Source organism: Tetrahymena thermophila (genome assembly GCF_000189635.1).
Source record: "Tetrahymena thermophila SB210 genomic scaffold scf_8254431, whole genome shotgun sequence".
In the NCBI taxonomy this organism is placed as follows: Eukaryota; Ciliophora; class Oligohymenophorea; order Hymenostomatida; family Tetrahymenidae; genus Tetrahymena; species Tetrahymena thermophila.
The window spans coordinates 882,860-903,022 of record NW_002476212.1 but is presented as its reverse complement, the minus strand read 5'-3'; the positions used below and the strand labels follow the sequence as shown (position 1 = coordinate 903,022).

Here is a 20,163-nt window from a genome sequence, read left to right as displayed (position 1 = left end):
GAAGATTCCAAAAAACAAATAAATAAAGCAATAAGGAGTAGAAGCTTTAGGCGAAGCTTTAAAATAACTTAAAAATTTGAAGAATCTTTTTCTTGATTTATAGTGCAATAGTATTGAAGCATAAGGTGCATTTGGCTTATCTAAAGGAATTGAAACCCTAAAATGGTTAAATTATCTTACTTTGCTATTTGCTGATTTTGCAAGCATTCATTCTATTGGCCTTTCTTCATTAAGCTTATCTATTGGTTAGCTTTAAAACCTAATAACATTAAAGCTTATTATTGGACGATCAAATAATATAGATGAAGTGGGAGGTATTAATTTAGGGTAAGGATTGAGTAATTTAAAGTAATTAGAAGAACTACACCTCCAAATTGATGCTTATAACGATATTTAAATTACAGGATCAAAAGAAGTTTTTGAAGGAATAAAAAATCTAAAAAATTTACAAAAATTAAATTTGTAAGTTGAAAGTTATGGGAGCTTAATATATCTTTTGTTATTAAACCACCTTCCCTTAATTCAGCCTTAAAATTTATAGCTTAAATACTTTGATTTTCTTCAATTTGAAAGAGAAAAAGGGATTATTAGTTAATTAAGCTTTTCAGTAAATTAGTATTTTTTTGATTAAGCTTAAGGATGTGTTGAATTTTGCAAAGGCTTAGCTAGTTTTAAAAACTTGAAGCAAATTATTTATCATTCAAATTCTTCAGCAATGTCAAAGTTGAGTATTATAGAACTAAGTAAAAGCATTAGTCTTATGACTAATCTTCAAAAAATTGAAATTAAATCTTATGAAAATAACATTATTGAAGATATTGGAATTATAAGCTTTTCTAAAGCCCTTTCCTTTTTATAAAACCTAAATAATCTAGTCTTTGAAATTGGTAGTAAAAGCTAAATTAAAAGAGAAGGATTTTCTAATTTTATAAATGGCATTAATAACTTACATTAACTATAAAGTTTAAGTCTCACAGTACAAAGAGATAATGAATTTTCTTTTAAAAATTTAGCCAATTTATTAACTGAAGGCATTAAAATTAATAACTGTCTAAGTGAATTACAAATTAAAATTGATAACCAAAAAAATAATTTGTTCAGTTTACAACAAATTCTAGATATTAATTTATCTAAACTCGTTAACTTAAAGTGTTTTACTTTTTAGATACAGAATTAAGATGAATAAAAAAATTTTGAATTAAATAAAGCTTTTTTAAAAACACTTCCATTATTACAAAATTTAGTATGCCTTAAACTTAATATAGATTTTAAAGCTAGCTTGGGGAAAATTGGAGTTCAGTCAATATCTAATTGTATAACGAAACTAAAAAAGCTAGAAAATATAGAGATTGATTTGAGTGATAAATTTAATGTTTTATTAATTGAAATTTTAGATTAATTACCAAATTTAAAATATTAGAATGTAAAAATTTAAAACATTCAAATAAATAAATGTTGTCAAATAAAGCTAAATGACAATTCCTAACAATAAGCCTTAATTCAAGAATTAAATGTTTTATTAAATTATGAAAAGATTAATAATTTTGAAGTTTTAAGAGAATTTATTAACACTCTTAATTTATTTCATAATATGAATAAGCTTACTATTTAGATTAGTGGAAAATTTCATAATTTGATTAAAGAAATGGCTTAATTCCTTTAATGCTTAGACAAATTATATTATTTAAACATAAATTTCATATCTTATTATAATCATGATTAGAAGTTTTAATTAAAGAATATGCATAATTTGAAGTATCTTGACATGAATAAGAGTTATCTAAATTATCACTATAAAGTATTATCGCTATTAAAAAGAAAGAATTTAAGGTTAGTTTTAATTAAATGATTCTCTAAAAATATATATTCTTTTATGTAAGAATTTATTTTTATAATCAAAACTATGTTTTTAATTCTATTTTATTGCATGTTTGCTAATTTAATTTCATCAGATTTTATATTATTCGATTTAATTCTATTCTTAATAATTTGTAAGCATTTAAAAAAAAATAAAATTCATCAAATAAATCAAATAAGAATTTTTAGTGTTTTTTTAAGAAATTTTTTTTTTTGTCTTAAAATCGACAAAATATTTGATTTGGATTTAAAATTTATTTTTATAATAGATATTTTTTATATCATTTTTAACTTATTCATTACTGAATTTATAAAATCTCTTTATTTATATTTTTATTTCTAGCAATATCAAAAATAATTCCTCAGAAAGTATGAATTTATAAATCTTATAAAATTTGATTTGGGTATTTTAAACAGAAAATAGCATGATAAGAAATTTAGATTTTATATTTATTGGCAAACAGATTTCATAATTCACTAATAAATATTTTAAATTTGTATATTTGATCTTTTAGATAAATCTAAACAATCTTATCAATTTTGATTTTATTATTTTAAAAACGAAACATCAAAAAAGACATTTTGAGACATTTATTTCTATAATCTTTTATAAAAGTATCATTAATGAAATAATTAATTGTTAATAAATAAATTATAATTATTTAATAAATAAATAAATGTCTAAATTAAATAACTATTTTAAAGTAATAACTCACTGCTTAAATAAAATAAATACTATTTTTATAGTTATTATTTTATAGAGCTTTATAAAGGTAATTCTTTAAATAATTTTTTAAGTATAATAAAAATTTTATTAAATAGGAAAAGAATATTGTCTTATATTACATCTTGCTAACTCTATTCTTTTTAGTACGGAAATTTTTATTTTTAATATACATAGAAGGCCACCTTTAATAGATAAATTTATAAAGTAGATTAAGTGCTTGGGATAAAATTTTAAAATATTTTTCGCTTTTGCTGTTTGTAGAGGAAGGATTCCTATTTTTTATCTCAAAAAAATATGGTTTTGATATTTTTCATTTTTTAGATTATTTTGATTTTAAGAAATATATTAATTCAATCATCTTTACTTTAGTGCTAGTGATTTTTTTTTACTCTTACTAGTTTAATTTATTTCTTTTTTGCCTATCATCCTTGCCTGTTTTCTACTTATGTTAGAGTCTATAATAATTAGAAGTGTGGCTGCAATAAATAAACTTTTTTTTCTAAGTGCCACTAATAAGTATTCTAAAATCTAGCCTTAGTTTGATGATTTATTACGTTTACTTATCCTTTTTGATATAAAGAAATACTTATATCTACAGCTTCTTAGGTTTATCTGTCTTTATATTGCTATTTATTTTGAATCTTCAAAGTAAGATGGAGAAATCAATATATTAGTCTCATGTATCTAAATATTTCATTCATTCAATTCTCTTTTTTTTACACTTCCATGTTGATATTAGAGAAATTGATGATATTTAATATTATAGATAAGATTAGATGCTTCCAATAAGCATTTTAAATACTTATATTATTGGGCAAATGCTGTAAAAATTAGTTTTCTTAGTTTATAGTATTGACGAGTTTGTACTTAAAAGTGTTAATCTTGAATAATCTATTTTATTTACTTTGCTATTGATAGATATTACATTTAAGATTATTGAAATCTACTAACACTCAATAAAAACTATTAAATATCCTGTTTATATTTAACTTGAAAGAAAACAGCTTTAAAATATTTACAAATATAAGAAAAGGAGTGAAGTTTCTTACAAAAATTTAAAAATGTTGAAAGTAAAAAATATGGTAGATAATTTTTCTTTACTATTTTATTTTGGTTAGAGTGAGATTAAAATGAGCTATCTTAACTATTTTGAATAAGCAAAAAGATTTAACTCCATATATGGAGGATAGATTGTTCATATCCATAAATTAGAAATATAAGATTTAGAAATGTATATGCCAGAATATTCAATCAAACCTTAAATCAAAGAAATCAAATTATTTTATATAAAATCTATGAATAGCTTCTTAGACTTAGCAAATTATTTTTTAAATAAATAGTTAAACATTAAATTAAACTTAAAATGTAACAGTTTAGAATAAGAACGAAGCTTTAAAGATTTTGATCAGGTCTAACAGCTGTATTTTAGTTAATTGTATTAAGCTATCTTTTAAAGATTAGTTTTTAACTTATATATTTAAAGTTATTTATAAAATAATCCTAATATTATTTTTGTTGACCTTTATTTTTGAGTATTCTTATAAAATAAACAATTTTAAATTATAAATTTAAATACTGTAATTTCTAATTCCAATTTATAGCACTTTGCTATTTTAAAAATCAGCTGATGGAGCTGTAACTCAAAAGAAGAAAATTTGTAAATTTTAAAATCAAAGCTAAATGAAAATTGAAAGATTGAAGTATTTATTATTTTCTGATTAAATAAAATAATAGCGTTTTAGGAAATATAACTTTGATAATATTTTAAAAATAATTAACTTCAAAAATCCTTTTTTTTTGATCAAATTAAATATTTATTATCAAAAACTAATGATTTTTTATCTTTCTGAATTTCTTATTTGCTTCAAATTTTCAAAGTTAGATACTTAAATATAAACAAAAATAAATAAAAGTAGAAGATTCATCAAGCAAACAAATGTTTTAAAGTTTTGAACATCAAAAAGATGTAAATGAATTACTCTGTAATCATAAATAAATACATATTACAAAAAGCATTTCTTATTGTAATTATAATAACTCTTCATAAATTGTGATTGGAAAATCAAGCACTTAAAGTTTTACAATTATTATTGATTCTTTTGAGGGTTTGTAATCATATTAGAGGTCTAATAAAATTAAAAAACTGGAGGAAATGATAGTCGATTTAAGGAATTGTGATCATCCAAATATTTTAAAATACTTTGATTCTTTTATAATTTAAAACTACCATTTCATTTTACTTGAAGGTGTTGAAAGATCGCTCTACGATGTAGTTTTGTAGCATTCTGGTTCAGATTAGTTTAACTAATCATATTTCAACATTACTATACAATTGCTTAAAGGACTTGATTATTTACATTCTAAAAATCTATTCTTGCATATTCCAACTCTTAAAAGCATTTTTGTAGATAAAAACATGAATGTAAAATTTTTATATTTCTAGACTCAACAAAATTCAGATAAAAATGAATTGACAACTATTTTAAGTTATTTTGACCATTATAAATTACCTTTTATCCCTCCAGAAGATTTTATTTTAGAAAACGATTAATAAGAAATACATTATAAGGAAAATCTCACAGTAGAAGGTAATATTTGGTCAATATGCATGTGTCTCTATGAGATGGCAGGAGCAAGCTATTTACAATAAAAATAATTTGCTCTGGGTATAGATTCTTATAAATTATAATTTTAAGTTCATTATATGATTAATCTTATTTTGTAGCGAACTCTATAGAGAGATATATAATAAAGGCCAAAGCTTAATGACTTAATGGTTTTTTTCTAATCAGCCTAGTAATGGATAGATTAAATCAAAGAATCTTAGTAATCAGAAGCAGAAATTGAAATGTTTGCTGAAGTACAAAAAGAATTTGATAACTAAAAATACCTAGAAGCTTTGAATATTTTACAGAAATTACTTTAGAGTAATTAATGTATTGATAAGTATTTGGCTTGGATAGGCAGATGTTATTGTGCTATTAACTAATTAGATGAATCAGAATATTGGAGCAGCTAATCTTTGAAAATCAATCCAAATAACGATATCTCTTATTTTAATTTAGGAAATATTTGGAAAATTAGAAAGAATTTCGAAAAAGCTATTAATTTTTTTTAGAGATCAATAGATTGCAATCCAAAAAACATATATAGCATGAATAATTTGGGTTTGATTTATGACTCTTAATCAATGGAAGCTTAAGCACAATAGATGTATCTCAGAGCTATTGAAATACAGCCTGAAAAACAATTCCTCTATTATAATATGGGGAGAAGCTTTTATCTACAAAGCAATTACGAAGAAGCTAAAAAATGGTTTTTAAAGACTCTTGATATTGATCCCACATATCACAAGTCCCTTACTTATTTGGGAGAAATAGAATTCATTCAGAATAATCATCAAGAAGCAATGGTCTATTTTCATAAATCATTAAAAGTATCTCCTAATGAAAATACTTACTTTTCTTTAGGTACTCAATATTACAAAAATGGTAAGTATTCAAATTCACTAGTTTGCTTTTAGTAAGCTCAAAAAAAACTAAAGTCTCAAAATCTTTACTATATTTTAGCCTCTACTTACTATTGCAAAAAATAATATGAAAAAGCAATTTATTATTACAAAAAAGCATTGGACTAAAAATCAAATGACTAAAACAGTTTAACATTTATCAGATTGTCTAAAAAATTTATTTGATTAAATAAAATATTTTTAAATGTATTTTGATATTAAAAACTTTTAATCTTATAAATTGAAAAGAATTAAATAATTTATTTTTTAATGTGCAAATGTTATTTACAAATTTAAAAGGTGGGAATAGAAAATAAATTTAATGTGATAAAAAAATATTTCTGATAGAGATAAGATAAGTAAAAAAGGTATCTATCAATCACAAAATGAGAATAGATAAAAAATACTTGAGATTATAATAAATACTTTAAATTTATGTATTTTCTAATTTTTGAATTAAGAGCCTTGTTTTTTTTTAACAATTATGAATGTGAAGAAAATTTGTAAATTTTAAAATCAAAGCCAGAAAAGATAACCATTGAAAAATTGAAGTATTTATTATTTTCTGATTAAATAAAATAATCGCATTTTGGAAAAATAATTTTGATAATATTTTAAAAATAATTAACTTCAAAAATCCTTTTTTTTGATCAAATTAAATATTTGTTATCAGAAACTAATGATTGTATGTATGTATATCTTTCTGACTTTCTTGTTTGCTTTAAAATTTTCAAAGTTAGATACTCAAATATAAACAAAAATAAATAAAAATAAAAGATTCATCAAACAAACAAATCTTTTAAAGTTTTGAACATCTAAAAGATGTAAATGAATTACTCAATAATCATAAATAAATTTAAATTAAAAAAAGTATTTCTTATAGTAACAATAATCATTCTTCAATAATTGTGATTGGAAAATCAAGCACTTAAAGTTTTACAATTATTATTGATTCTTTTGAGGGTTTGTAATCATTTTAGAGATCTAATAAAATTAAAAAACTGGAGGAAATGATAGTCGATTTAAGGAATTGTGACCATCCAAATATTTTAAAATACTTTGATTCTTTTATAATTTAAAACTACCATTTCATTTTACTTGAAAGTGTTGAAAGATCTCTCTACGATGTAACTTTGTAGCATTCTGATTCAGATTAGTTTAACTAATCATATGTTAGCATTACTATACAATTGCTCAAAGGACTTGATTATTTACATTCTAAAAATCTATTCTTGCATATTCCAACTCTTAAAAGCATTTTTGTAGATAAAAACATGAATGTAAAATTTTTATATTTCTAGACTCAACAAAATTCAGATAAAAATGTATTGACTGCTATTTTAAGTAAATTTGAAGATTATAAATTACCTTTTATCCCTCCAGAAGATTTTATTTTAGAAAACGATTAATAAGAAATACATTATAAGGAAAATCTCACAGTAAAAGGTAATATTTGGTCAATATGCATGTGTCTCTATGAGATGGCAGGAGCAAGCTATTTACAATAAAAATAATTTGCTCTGGGTATAGATTCTTATTAAATATAATTTTAAGTTCATTATATGATTAATTTTTTTTTATAGCGAACTCTATAGAGAGATATATAATAAAGGCCAAGGCTTAATGACTTAATGATTTTTTTCTAATCAGCCTAGTAATGGATAGATTCAGTCAAAGAATCTTAATAATCAGAAGCAGAAATTGAAATGTTTGCTGAAGCAAAAAGATAATTTGATAACCAAAAATTCCTAGAAGCTTTGAATATTTTATTTAAATTACTTTAGAATAATTAAGGTATAGATAAGTATTTGGTTTTGATAAGCAGATGTTATTATGCTATGAACTAATTAGATGAAGCAGAATATTGGAGCAGCTAATCTTTGAAAATCAATCCAAATAATGAAATCTGTTATTTTAATTTAGGAAATATTTCGAAAATAAGAAAGGAATACGAAAAAGCAAAACATTTTTATTATAAATCAATAGATTGCAATCCAAAAAACATATATAGCATGAATAATTTGGGTTAAATTTATGACATTTAAACTATGGATACTTCAGCTCAGGAGATGTATCTCAGAGCTATTGAAATAAAGCCTGAAAAATAATTCCTCTATCATAACATGGGGAAAAGTTTTTATCTAAAAAGAAATTACGAAGAAGCTAAAAAATGGTTTTTAAAGACTCTTGAAATTGATCCCACATATCACAAGTCCCTTACTTATTTGGGAGAAATGGAATCCATTTAAAATAATTATAAAGAAGCTATTGTTTACTTTAAAAAATTATTAAAAGTATCTCCCAATGAAATAAGTTACTTTTCCTTAAGTAATCAATATTACAAAATTCGTAAGTATTCAAATTCACAAGTTTTGATGAAGGATGCTGAAAAAAAACTAGAGTCTAATAGATTTTACTTTTATTCAGCCACTACTTATTATATGAAAAAAAAATATAACAAAGCAATTTATTATTGCAAAAAAGCATTTGACTAAAAACAAAATGAATAAAGAAGTTTAGAACTTATTAAAAAATCTAAAAATATGATTTGATTAAATAAAATATTTTAAACTGTATTTTATGTTGATTAAAAACGTTTTAAGATTAAAAATTATTTTTATTTTACAATTTTAAACATTTAAAAGAATTTCTTAATCTAAAATCATAATTATAACAAATACAAATAAAGCAAAGATATTATCAAAAATCCTAAAAATTAAATTATTCATTCTTATCCTGATTATTTTTTTTTTTACAAAACCTTAAATAAGTATTAAAAATTAATTTTTTTAATCTTTATAAAATCCATGATTAAAAACTTAAATGAAATAAAGATCAGAGTATTTTTGATATACTTATTACTTATAACTTAAATAAAAACTGTGATATAAATTAATATAAGCGCCAAAAAGTTTAATACTGTAAAACAATGAATTTTACTTCTGTAAAGTAGTTGTTGCTAGATCATAAAAATATTTAAATTTTAAATTAAAGCGAGAATGATATTCTAAGAGAGGATGATATTTTGAATGTGGAAGACCAAAATAAGAATCAGTTTTGTTTATATGTAAACAATATATTTGATGTTGATAATGATATAAAAAATAAAAAATTAAGTTCCTGTAATCTTAAAGTTTAGTCTATAAAGAAATGCAATCATCCAAACATAATAAAGATTATTGATCATTTTATTATTGAAAATCATTTTTTTATCTTATTGGAAAAATGCTAAAATAATTTAAAATAATGGATTTAAGATAGCTTCCCTGAAGAGATAAATGATCAAATCTTTTCAAATATTTCATTACAAATTTTAAAAGGAGTATAGTATCTCCATAGTAACCAAATGTACCTAAGTAACGTTTCATTAAAGTCAATTAGACTAGATAGTAATAATGTGATTAAAATATGGAGCTTTTAGGAATTAGACTCAGATTTTTAAAATATTTAACCAAAATAATTTTCTATTGAGGATAAATACCTTCTTAACCTACCAACATAGACAATAAACACTTTAAGCAAACAGAATGATCTATCAGATTCTTAATAATAAGCAAGCGTAAATATTTTAGTTGATATGCACTATATTTGTTTATGGATTTATCAACTGTCTGGCGCTAATAAAGATTAATTGTATGCTTATGCAAAACAAAAAAGAATACAACCATAATCAAAAATATCTTTTTATAGTAATATTATAATGTAGAAATTAGCTACACTTTAGGAAACAAATATGCCAACAACAGACTAAGCAATTAAATTATTTGAATAAATAGAAAAACATATAAATTATTGTGAAAACAAAATGGAAGTAGAAGAAGAAGATTAATAAGAGCAAATTTTGTTAGACTTAGTAATTTAATAATTCGAAAATGAATCTTACTAGAAATGCATTGATTTACTTAGAGATTTAATATTAAAAAACCCTAGAAAAGATTTGTATTTAGCTTGGATGGGTAGAGTTTACAATGCAAAATTGGATTTTAAATAATCAACTTATTGGAATGAATAAGCAATTAAATTGAATCAATTTTGTGAGCTTGCTTATTATAATTTAGGGAATTCGTAGAAAAATACTAACTAATACGAAAAAGCAATATTTTACTATAAAAAAGTTTTAGAAATCAATTAAAATAATGATCAAGCTTATAATAATCTTGGAGTAGTTTTTAATTTCTAAAAAAAGCGCCATTAAGAAATAAAAGCTTTTACTTAAGCTTTAAAAATATAACCATTAGATAATGATTATCTATATAACAAATCAAGGAGTAAATATATGCTTTAAAAATTTGAAACTTCTCTCAGATTACTCAATAAACTCTTAAGTATGTATCCTAATGATTACTAAGGGCAAGTATATTTAAAGTAATGTAAAAAAAGTATATGATAAGATTTTATTTTAATTTTTGTATTTTCTAAATTGATTTTAAGAATTCAAATCAGAATAATACTTATTCAAATGTAAGTTTTCAAAATTCTATTTTCTATGGGCATTCTAAAAGTTTTGTGACTTTTTACAAATATTTAATATTTAAATTAAGCTCATATCACATTATATGTATATTTTAATAGAATTTAGTGAGAGGAATAATAATCATAATATTATAAATTGTGGGAGTAAGGAATATAAAAAAATAATTATTTTGAAAAAAATGTTGGTTTTTAAATAATTAAAAAAAACTTAGATTTAAATAACTTTATTATCTTTAACCCTCTTAATAAGTTATCCATTAAAATTAATAAATAGATTTAATTACTTATTTAGATTTTATTAAGTAATAAGAAATTTTGATTACTTCTTAAATTATAATTTCTTCTGAAATTTGAAAAAGTAGATTAAATAAAAAATAAAAGATATTTTGTGTGTTAATAAATATTTTTTTCAATATACATATGGAATTAAATAAGTAAAAATTTTATTTAGCATTTTAAGTAATATGATGTCTAGCTTTCATTTTTGTAATTAAATTTGTACTAATCTTTTACAATGAAGAAAACAAAGGCTAATAAATTTCTTTTTAAAGTATATGCTAAATCCGTTTTACCTAAATATTTAAAAAAAAGTAAAAATATTATTTAAAATTTAAATAAAAAATTATATTTTACAAAATATTTAATTTGAGAAATTATAACTACTCTAAGTTTTTAAAACTAAATTAGATATTTTATATCTGACTCTAATTTTTTCTATAAAAATCGTTTTAAAATATAATTTGATTAAAAAATTTTGTTACTCTAAATTTAAATCTAGTTATTTAAGTTTGTTGTATTGCGAAATTTATAAAAATAAGTTATGGATTCCTTATATAGAGATTTGGTTATTACTATTTTAGTTTAATAAGATATTTACTTACTTACTTATCAGTTTAAGAATTAAAAATTTACTATAAATTCAGAGATAAGTTAATCAATTACATTTTAATTTTGCTAATACTTCCAATCAAGTATAAAAGACCATTATGCTGAATTTTATTAATTCTTAAAAAAAATTAATAAAATAGTTTTGAAATTTCTTTACTATAAATTGATGCTTAAATGAGTGAGGCACTTTAATTCTTATATTAAGTTAGCCAAATGTAGGGCTCCTTATTCATTAACTGAATTATTACTATTAATTAATTATTAATATGTTTATTTATTAAGCTTATAATATTTTATTTATACGTTAAATCAAGGTTTAAATGCACAATTTTTTGGCATTTTTACAACCAATTAGATAAATTTAAAATTCCTTCATCAGCTAAAGCGTTATTTCTTTTATAATATTTTTAATTTTTAAAAAATATTTTTACTTATTTTAATTACTATAATTAGAGTATTAAAGACTTTATATGAGAACATTTTGAAATGCCCTTACATAATTGCTAAATACCTTCGCTGTTAATCGAATTCTAACTTTATTTTAAAATTTTATTTAAGACTTTTTTTAAGTAAACTTTTTTACGCAAGTGAAAGATGCAAAAAATTTATATTTGCTAATTTTTCAATAGAATTTCCTAACTAATAAAATTCTTTAATCTAATTTTAGCTTTAAAAAAGTAATAATTATTATTAGTAATTATATGAATCTTAAATAAAATCTTTAAATACTTAGCTGAGAGAGTTAATTATTCTAAACTTTTCATTTTAGAGATCCCTTCTGCAATACTTGCCAAACCTTCACTCTTTATTTGATTAAAGCTAAATAATACAATTAAATATTATTATTTAATATATTTCTTATTTTTAAAATATTGCAATTTTATACTTTTTATAATTATAAACACTTCTTAAAATTGTTATCAAAAATATATAAATCAAAATTTTTGTTGAAATAAATAGAATTATATTAATTTTAGAAGAAAGAATTTATAATAAATAAAACTCTATTCATTAAAAAAAAACATTCTTCCAAATAAATTATTGATAAACAAATTTCTAATTATTATCTTAAGAAGAATTCAAAGCTCAAGAAAATATATGCTTTTAAAATATTTACCTTACATATAAGCAAAGTTATTTAAGGTTTTAAAATTTTTGTAAAGATTCTCCAAATGCCTTAGCTCCTTGTGACTCAATCTAATTTGTACTTAAAAGAAAGCATTTAAAAGTTATTTAATTAAAAACATTTACGATAAGTTAATCTTAAGTTCAGAAAGATTTTCTAATGATGAAATATATGAGGCGATTTAAATAGCATATTCCACACCAATCGATTTTGATCTTTAAATTAGTAAAATATAATTATTTTTATTTTAAAAGCAATAAATAATACGATAAGTTTAAAGACAATTATTTCAGACAAATTCCATTCTTTAATTCTTAAAGTTATTGAAGTTCTTCAAAACAGATTAATTTGCAGCTTTAAAATTTAATTTATGTAAATTAACTTAGAATAGTAATGAATAAATTACCTTTATCCTATTGTCAATTAAGTTAAACTTGAAATGTTAGAATTAAAAATCTTTTGAGGTATTAAAATTAATATATATATTTAAGAGGTAAAATAAAACAATTTACTTTTTGTTTATCTTCAGTCATTTTATTTTTAGATAAGCTCCTATTTATTTTCAATAAAAATTAGTTATTTTTATTTTTTTTTAAATTTTAAAACAAATTATAATCTTTAATAAAGCATGTAACTCTTCAATAAATAAATATATTTTAGTTAATATATATATTTAAGAGGTAAAATAAAACAATTTACTCTAGTTTATCTTCAATCATTTTATTTTTAGATTAGTTCCTTTTTATTTTCAATAAAAATTAATTATTTTTATTTTTATAAAAATTTTAAAACAAATTATAATCTTGAATAAAACATTTTTACTCTTCAATAAATAAATATATTTTAGTTAAAGATATTAAATTTTTTTTTTAAATAACTGATTATACTTAATAAAATCTTTATATTATGCATTAACCAATTTATCATTAAAATAACATTTACACTGGTTTCAAAAATTAATTTAATAATAATAATAAATTTGCTTTTTGTTTTAGTTGAATATAGATATTTTACTTTTAAGATTAAAAATATGGCAAATAAGGAAGAGGATTTTCTCTGGCTAATTAATACTCTTAAAAAAGTACTTAAGAGATCATGTTTAAACATTTTTTAAAGGATATTTTATATATCTTTCATTAACTCAAGCTTAAAAAGCCTTTGAAATCTTTTAAATGATTAGAGTAGAATTCATTGATTTTTTTTTGAAAATAGGCTGCAACAGACTTTGAGACACTTTATGGAATTGGATTTATGATAAATGATATTATTATTCTGAAATAAGGAGAGCCTAAGCATTGGCTCTATATGGATGAAAAAGTAAATAGCAAAAATAATAGTTAACAAACTAATGTTTAAAATTTTTAACAAAATTGAATAGCGTAAAATCAAATAAAAAGATGAAGAATGGCTGAAGTTTTAAGTCATAAAGGAGTATTTTAAAAACCCTAAGATAAGATAAGAAGATTTAAATGAGATAGAGAATTATAACGATTCTTAGTATTCAAATCTTATTTCCTAAAACTACTTTTAAAAGAATAAAATTGATAAAATGCTATTTTATTTCTATCAATCTGCTCGCGATATAACTGTAATGATAATAATATAAATATCATTTAAGCAATTTTTATATTGCAAACATTTCTATTTGCTTTTTTAATTATGAGTTACATTATTTGTGTATTTAAAGGTAGTGAGACCTGCTTCACTTTCTGTAGCAGAGTAGTTAATGTCAAAGCCATAAGATCATTAGGAGTTACTAAATCATTGGACTAAAATAATAGGCTATTATCCTATAAATAGTTATAAAGGAACAGTATTATATTAAGTTACATATAGTGGAAGAAATAGAAAATGCATGATAGAAAGAAGAAATGTGGAAACAAAAAAATTAGAGTAAAATTTTCTAAAATATTTGTTTGTGTAAAAATGAGTGTACAATAAATTCAATCATTTTTTAGAATTAAATGAAATAATTACATGTTTAAATTAAATAAAGTACAGCTGAATTTTTAAAGAAAGAAGGCTCTTAAAAGAAGACATTTACATTTGAGACGAAGCTGTTTAAGTCTTTAGCCAGTTCTGTAAACGAAAAATGCAATTTACTTGCTACGAGTTTAGTTAGATTTTTAGAAACAAAATATCATAAGACAATAGCAGAAATGCAAATAGAATTTTTCATGAATGACAGTGGTTAAATATATCTCTCAGGAGCTGAAAAAATTAACTTTTATGGAGCAGATGGAGAAATTGATATAAATTTAGACAAAAACAACTTAGAATAGTTTTAAGTAAATATTTTATTCTAAATTTCAGCATAATTTTAATCTAATACTATTCTTATACAAGTTTCCTTAAATGGAAGAATTTAAGTGTATCGGATAGTATTGTGATTGTGCAGGAGATTCGACTTACTATGAAGAGAATGATGAAGCATTTTCAGTTTTTGTATTAATTTTATTTAAAATAACCTAAATATTAATGACTTAAAATATTTTTAGATTTAATCTTAAAAAAAGAAAGATCAAGTATTTTATGTTTAATATAAATCTATTATATTAGATCAAATAGAAAGATATAAAACAATTTAATCAATAAAGTCTGTTTAGCAAGGAGTAAAGATAACCGAACAGCTCATTTTTAAAGTGAGAAAATGTAAAAAATAAATCATTTATTTTTACTTTTATGATATTCTTTTTTAATTTCATAATAATTCAAAAATTATTACTAAAAATTAACTGATTATATTGTAGGGAAATGTTAAAATTAAAAATAAATTTGAGAAACTCAAAAAAAATTAAATAATTTCCCTAATTTTAAAATAAAATCAATTAAAAAATAATAAATTTTATTTGATAAAAAATTACTTTTAGAAAATATTTTAAATGGCTATTTAAATAATTTTGTTTATTTAAATTAAAATATTTATTAATAAATAAAGATTATTCATTTAGCTAGATTTCTGCTTGTCCTTTATTCTCTCATTATAAATTTGATAATATTTATAAAAGAATCCGAGTTTGTGAGTATTGTTATGCAGTATATAATAAAGTAGATAGCATGAGAGCAGATATCTTAAGCTAGAAAAATAGAAAGTAAGTTACAGACTAAGAAATATAAGCAACTATAGATAAAATGGCAAATTCGCAAGGACTTATAAGTAAATTTATTGTAAATTAGCTGACAACATTAAAATGAATTTATTTGTATTTTAGTTGGAGGTACTCAACTGAAAGAGAGAAAAGTGATGTCTAAAGATTTTTATTCAAAACTTGATATATTTGATTCTGAGACTAAATTTTTCAAAGAAAATTTTGTAGTAACTAAATCTATTGATCCTTCGTTCTTTTCCAAAAAGGCAAAGGCCCAAAGCACTTAGAATTTTTTCTCTTTGACTTAAAAATAATAAAATGTATTTTTTTATTTCTTTTTTTATATAAATTTAAAATAAATTCATTATTTAGTTCAATTTAATTAAAATTGGAAGGATTTATTTATATTAAAATGGTAATATTTTATTTTGAGTATTTAAAATAAAATATTTATTTGGCTAAAATCTAAATTTGAATTATAAAATTTAGGAAGATGAAGAAAAATAGTTTGTTCTGCCTAAAATTGTAGAGGTTACAATTTAAGAAAAGAATTCATAATATGTTAAGAAGAAGAAAAAATTTGTTAGCCGATAGGAGGCAGAAGCTCTTGGATTAAAGCATTATTTAGGGCACACTAAAAATCTCCCTTATAGTGACTGTGGATTAGCAATAAGCAAAAGTAGTCTTGCCTTGAACTAGCTTTAGGATAAAATCAGAGATGTAGAGAATCTTAAAAATAAAATAGAAAATGAAAAAATAAAAAAAGTAGTGGAGGAAATCGAATTAATTATGTGTCCTTATTATGGAAATGGAAAGGTTGATACAACAAGATTCGAGCAATTTATTTAAATTTTAAAGGTATTTATTTATTAATTTTATTGAAATAAAGTAATATATTAAGTATATCGATTAATTTTTAATTAAAGGAAAGAGAATAAATATATGGCGTTGATGTAGAATAATCTTTTAGTAAATCTTCTAAAAAAGTGTAAGTAGTTACAGATAAAAACGAATTCTTAACAGGTAAAAAATTCATAAAATCAGTTTATTAAATTAAAGCTCTTGCTTTAAAATAATATTTTAGAAAACTAAAGAAAGCAAAAGCAAGATAAAGAAACAAAAGCTAAGGAAATCGAAGAAAGCAAGAAGAATTTCTTAGAAGAGAATAGAGATCTAGCAGCTTCAGTAATAAAAATAAGAAATTAAGAGAGGCTTTAAAAGGCTGTGGAGAAAAAAAAGAAAGAAGCCCAATCTAGAAAATCATTGTAGCTGAATAGCATAGAATTTAATAACAAATTCAATTAGGAGAATATCATAAACTCTAGAAAACTCTCGACTTAACTGAATAATTTAAAATAAGATATAAAAATTACTACATAACTAAAAGAATAAAAATCTTAAAAATTTAACAATTCCTAGAGCTACGATTCAAATTCTGTTAGCGATGATTTTGAAGAAGATGTAGAAAAATCACAAATTAATGATAATCCAGAATAATACAGACCAAAAAATTTCCCTTTATTTTAAAATAATGATTGAATTTAATATCATCAATATATATTGAATGTATGCATGCATCAATAAAATTGAATTTTTTAGATTAATAATGATTATTCAATGAGCCAATTTAATTATTCTCAAGACTCTTCTTCAATTCTTCAAATATTTTTGTATTTTTTGTATGGTAATAATTATTAAATTTATTCAATTCTTTCAAAAGAAGTTCATTTCGATCAAACATTATTGATGAAAAATATTTTCAATCAATTGTGATAAATTTAACTAAATTGTAGAATTTTTAAATTAAATTAGTTTAATTATAATTTAAAAGAATTGATTTTTATGTTCTTAGTCCTAGATCTTTTACTGACTTTCTTTAAGTAACTAATTCATTCACTTTTTTGAAAGACTTTCTTAATTAAAGAAGTATAAATAATTATACAATTGCTATTTTCGATCACTTATTTAATAAAAGCTCTTTATGAATCTTTTAACAAACAAATTCACAAATTAATTAATTAATTTCATAAAAAAAGATTTAGACAGAAGTTTATATCGAATGGCTCAAATTACTTATTTTTTAAATTACATTTTTACTTTAAAAATATTTAACAAGTTTGCTTTCATAATAATTTATTTTACTATAGAATATATACCAAAAAAAATAATAAATTCTTGTTTTGTTTCTAATAATTTTTTGAATTTTGTTGTTTAGATGCTTTTGAGCTAGCAAATTCATTATTTTTGAATTTAAATTTTGAGGATGAATAATTTTTACTTTGATTTCTACTCATACTAATAGCAACTTATTGCTTAGTAGTATTAATTTTATTTCTTTCAAATACATAGAGAGAAATTTTGTATTGTAAGCTCAAATAAAATTAATTGCTTCTTAATAAATTATGATTAATTTTGAGTAATTGTAAAAGTAGTTCAAACAATAATTCTACAACACTGTTCTAATAAAAATTTACAAATCAAAGAATAGTTACTCAGTAATAAAAGAAAAAAGAAAGGAAATTAAATTAAATTATAAACAAAATAAAAATAAAAAAATCATACATACACGATAATTGATTGATAAAGTAGATGACTCAAGTTAGTATGGAAGTAGTAAAATCTACTAGGACTCAAACAAAGAAAAAATCTTTCAAAAAAATTGATAAATACTAAATTGACATGTCTCGCCTTATTGGCGAAAGCTATACTTCAAAAGTCTACTTAGCTTATTTAATAAGCAATCCTACTTAAGTTTATGCCTGTAAAATTATTGACAAGAAGGATGTTATCTCCTTTGATAACTTAAAAAGATTAGTATAAAAATGGAAAAAATTTAATCATCTTAATATCATACAAGTTTTTGATTGCTACATGACTGATCATAATATATATCTTATAACTGAATTTTGTTAACAAGGATACCTTTTCTGTGCCTAATAATAAATGAACTGGAATTACTAGCAAATAATTTCAATTTCAAACCAAATTATTCAAGGATCTTTGTTCCTTTCTCAGCAATAAATTATTGATTAGGTGTTAACTCCTGAAAATATTTTATTTTAGAATGGAACACCTAAGATTGATATCAGCTTTTAGTTGAACTCTATGGAACTACTTTAAAAATCGTATGTACCTCAAAGGTACAAATTTTCATCTCCTTAAATTTACGAAGAAGATGAATACTCAAATAAATCGAATGTGTGGAGTATAGGAATAATATTATATTACTAATTTTAAGGAAGAGATCCTTTTGAAGAGTAATTTATTAATTTGATATAAAGGTTATAAGCAATTCATAAAACTAAGACAATATAATTTTCATAAAATAAGCCAGTTTCTGATGAAATAAAAAATTTAATTAATAGTATGCTTTAATACTAAGAAAGTGAGAGAGCGACTATGGAGGACATTTAAAACAAATTTACAGACATAGCTAACTTACATAATTAAAATGAAAAGTCATCTTGAAATACTCTTTTAACACTGACTATTTTCCCTTATAAAAAACTCTTATCCGATTCACCAATTAACAAACTATTTAAATAATAACTAAACACTTCTTACATTTACTACTTATAAAAAACAAAAATATAAAAGATAAATTATATAAATTATCTAAATAAAATCCGCATACACAAATAAACACTATTATTTCCAAAAAGTAATAATCGTTTTTTCCAATTTATCAAAATGATATTATTTCTTAAATCATATATACAACTCAATAATTCAATTTAATTTATTTTTAAATAATTAATAAAAGCTTAAAAGTTATGCATTAATACATATTTTTGTTATAATTTATTTTATTTTGAAGATTATTCATAAAAAATTTTTTGAAAACTTTCTTTTTTAGATTCTTTTTTTATATTTAAAAATTAGCTTAAAGATCAAATTACATACATTCTTGTTAGCGGGTTAATTCTTAGTTAGGCTGATCAATTTTTTATTTTTTTATAAAAAACTTATTTAACATTTAGTTTTTTTTCTAGAAAAAAAACGCATTAGAGTAAAAGTAAAATACAAAATCAATTATTAGAAATATATTTATTTATTTATTAAATTTTGATAAGCATTTTTTCTACATTTTTATTATGAAACAAATCAATTTTTTTGTATTTTTATTTTGTTTTTGAGCTTGTAAAAATAATCTCTTCGCTAAAAATAAATTTAGTAATTTTAATGACTTGGTAAATATTTGATCCAATAGCATTATTTTATAAACATAGATTAATTTATATTAATTATATCAAAGACCATAAAAATATAATAATTTTTCTTTAATTTTAAATGAAATGAACAAATTTAATTTATTTTCAATATTTCAGGTAATTATTTTAAGCTTTTTATTGATTAAAATTCTATAAACTAATTAAATCTTTAGAAAAGATAATTAATTAGTTAGCTACCTTTTTCCTTTTCTGTTTATCATTAAATTCCATTTAATGTAATTATATAATTAATAATAAGATTACTTATTATAAAATCTTATTTA

The 20,163-nt window shown here is 21.2% G+C and overlaps 7 protein-coding genes across 7 annotated transcripts; 5 read left to right on the top strand and 2 right to left on the bottom strand. All coding sequences in view use genetic code 6, as the record gives it.

Moving 5' to 3' along the window:
* Window positions 1-377: 377 nt before the first annotated feature.
* TTHERM_000571689 (hypothetical protein) lies at window positions 378-683 on the top strand (the record flags this gene model as incomplete). The annotated part of the gene is made up of 1 exon (XM_012799766.1): window positions 378-683. The coding sequence occupies one exon, from the start codon at window positions 378-380 to the stop codon at window positions 681-683; it is 306 nt and encodes a 101-aa protein (XP_012655220.1).
* A 1,886-nt stretch (window positions 684-2,569) lies between these two features.
* Window positions 2,570-3,010, bottom strand: TTHERM_00571700 (transmembrane protein, putative; the record flags this gene model as incomplete). Its single annotated transcript, XM_001027676.2, has 2 exons — window positions 2,570-2,867; window positions 2,949-3,010. 2 exons carry the CDS (start codon window positions 3,008-3,010, stop codon window positions 2,570-2,572), a joined length of 360 nt encoding a protein of 119 aa, XP_001027676.2.
* Window positions 3,011-4,736: 1,726 nt separating this feature from the next.
* On the top strand, window positions 4,737-8,644 carry TTHERM_00571710 (tetratricopeptide repeat protein; the record flags this gene model as incomplete). The annotated part of the gene is made up of 3 exons (XM_001027677.2): window positions 4,737-6,079; window positions 6,964-7,531; window positions 7,676-8,644. 3 exons carry the CDS (start codon window positions 4,737-4,739, stop codon window positions 8,642-8,644), a joined length of 2,880 nt encoding a protein of 959 aa, XP_001027677.2.
* Window positions 8,645-9,021: 377 nt separating this feature from the next.
* TTHERM_00571720 (tetratricopeptide repeat protein) lies at window positions 9,022-10,479 on the top strand (the record flags this gene model as incomplete). Its single annotated transcript, XM_001027678.2, has 1 exon — window positions 9,022-10,479. The coding sequence occupies one exon, from the start codon at window positions 9,022-9,024 to the stop codon at window positions 10,477-10,479; it is 1,458 nt and encodes a 485-aa protein (XP_001027678.2).
* Window positions 10,480-10,639: 160 nt separating this feature from the next.
* On the bottom strand, window positions 10,640-13,298 carry TTHERM_00571730 (transmembrane protein, putative; the record flags this gene model as incomplete). Its single annotated transcript, XM_001027679.2, has 14 exons — window positions 10,640-11,137; window positions 11,199-11,279; window positions 11,327-11,416; window positions 11,478-11,700; window positions 11,757-11,846; window positions 11,898-11,987; window positions 12,037-12,120; window positions 12,183-12,272; window positions 12,571-12,660; window positions 12,705-12,794; window positions 12,847-12,933; window positions 12,986-13,035; window positions 13,092-13,215; window positions 13,279-13,298. 14 exons carry the CDS (start codon window positions 13,296-13,298, stop codon window positions 10,640-10,642), a joined length of 1,707 nt encoding a protein of 568 aa, XP_001027679.2.
* Window positions 13,299-13,609: 311 nt separating this feature from the next.
* Window positions 13,610-17,207, top strand: TTHERM_00571740 (hypothetical protein; the record flags this gene model as incomplete). The annotated part of the gene is made up of 12 exons (XM_001027680.2): window positions 13,610-13,660; window positions 13,792-13,896; window positions 13,958-14,167; window positions 14,267-14,472; window positions 14,576-14,867; window positions 14,926-15,024; window positions 15,078-15,231; window positions 15,518-15,736; window positions 15,792-15,988; window positions 16,158-16,526; window positions 16,595-16,691; window positions 16,753-17,207. The coding sequence occupies 12 exons, from the start codon at window positions 13,610-13,612 to the stop codon at window positions 17,205-17,207; spliced, it is 2,454 nt and encodes an 817-aa protein (XP_001027680.2).
* Window positions 17,208-18,257: 1,050 nt separating this feature from the next.
* Window positions 18,258-19,136, top strand: TTHERM_00571750 (protein kinase; the record flags this gene model as incomplete). Its single annotated transcript, XM_001027681.1, has 1 exon — window positions 18,258-19,136. One exon carries the CDS (start codon window positions 18,258-18,260, stop codon window positions 19,134-19,136), a length of 879 nt encoding a protein of 292 aa, XP_001027681.1.
* Between the last annotated feature and the right edge of the window lie 1,027 nt (window positions 19,137-20,163).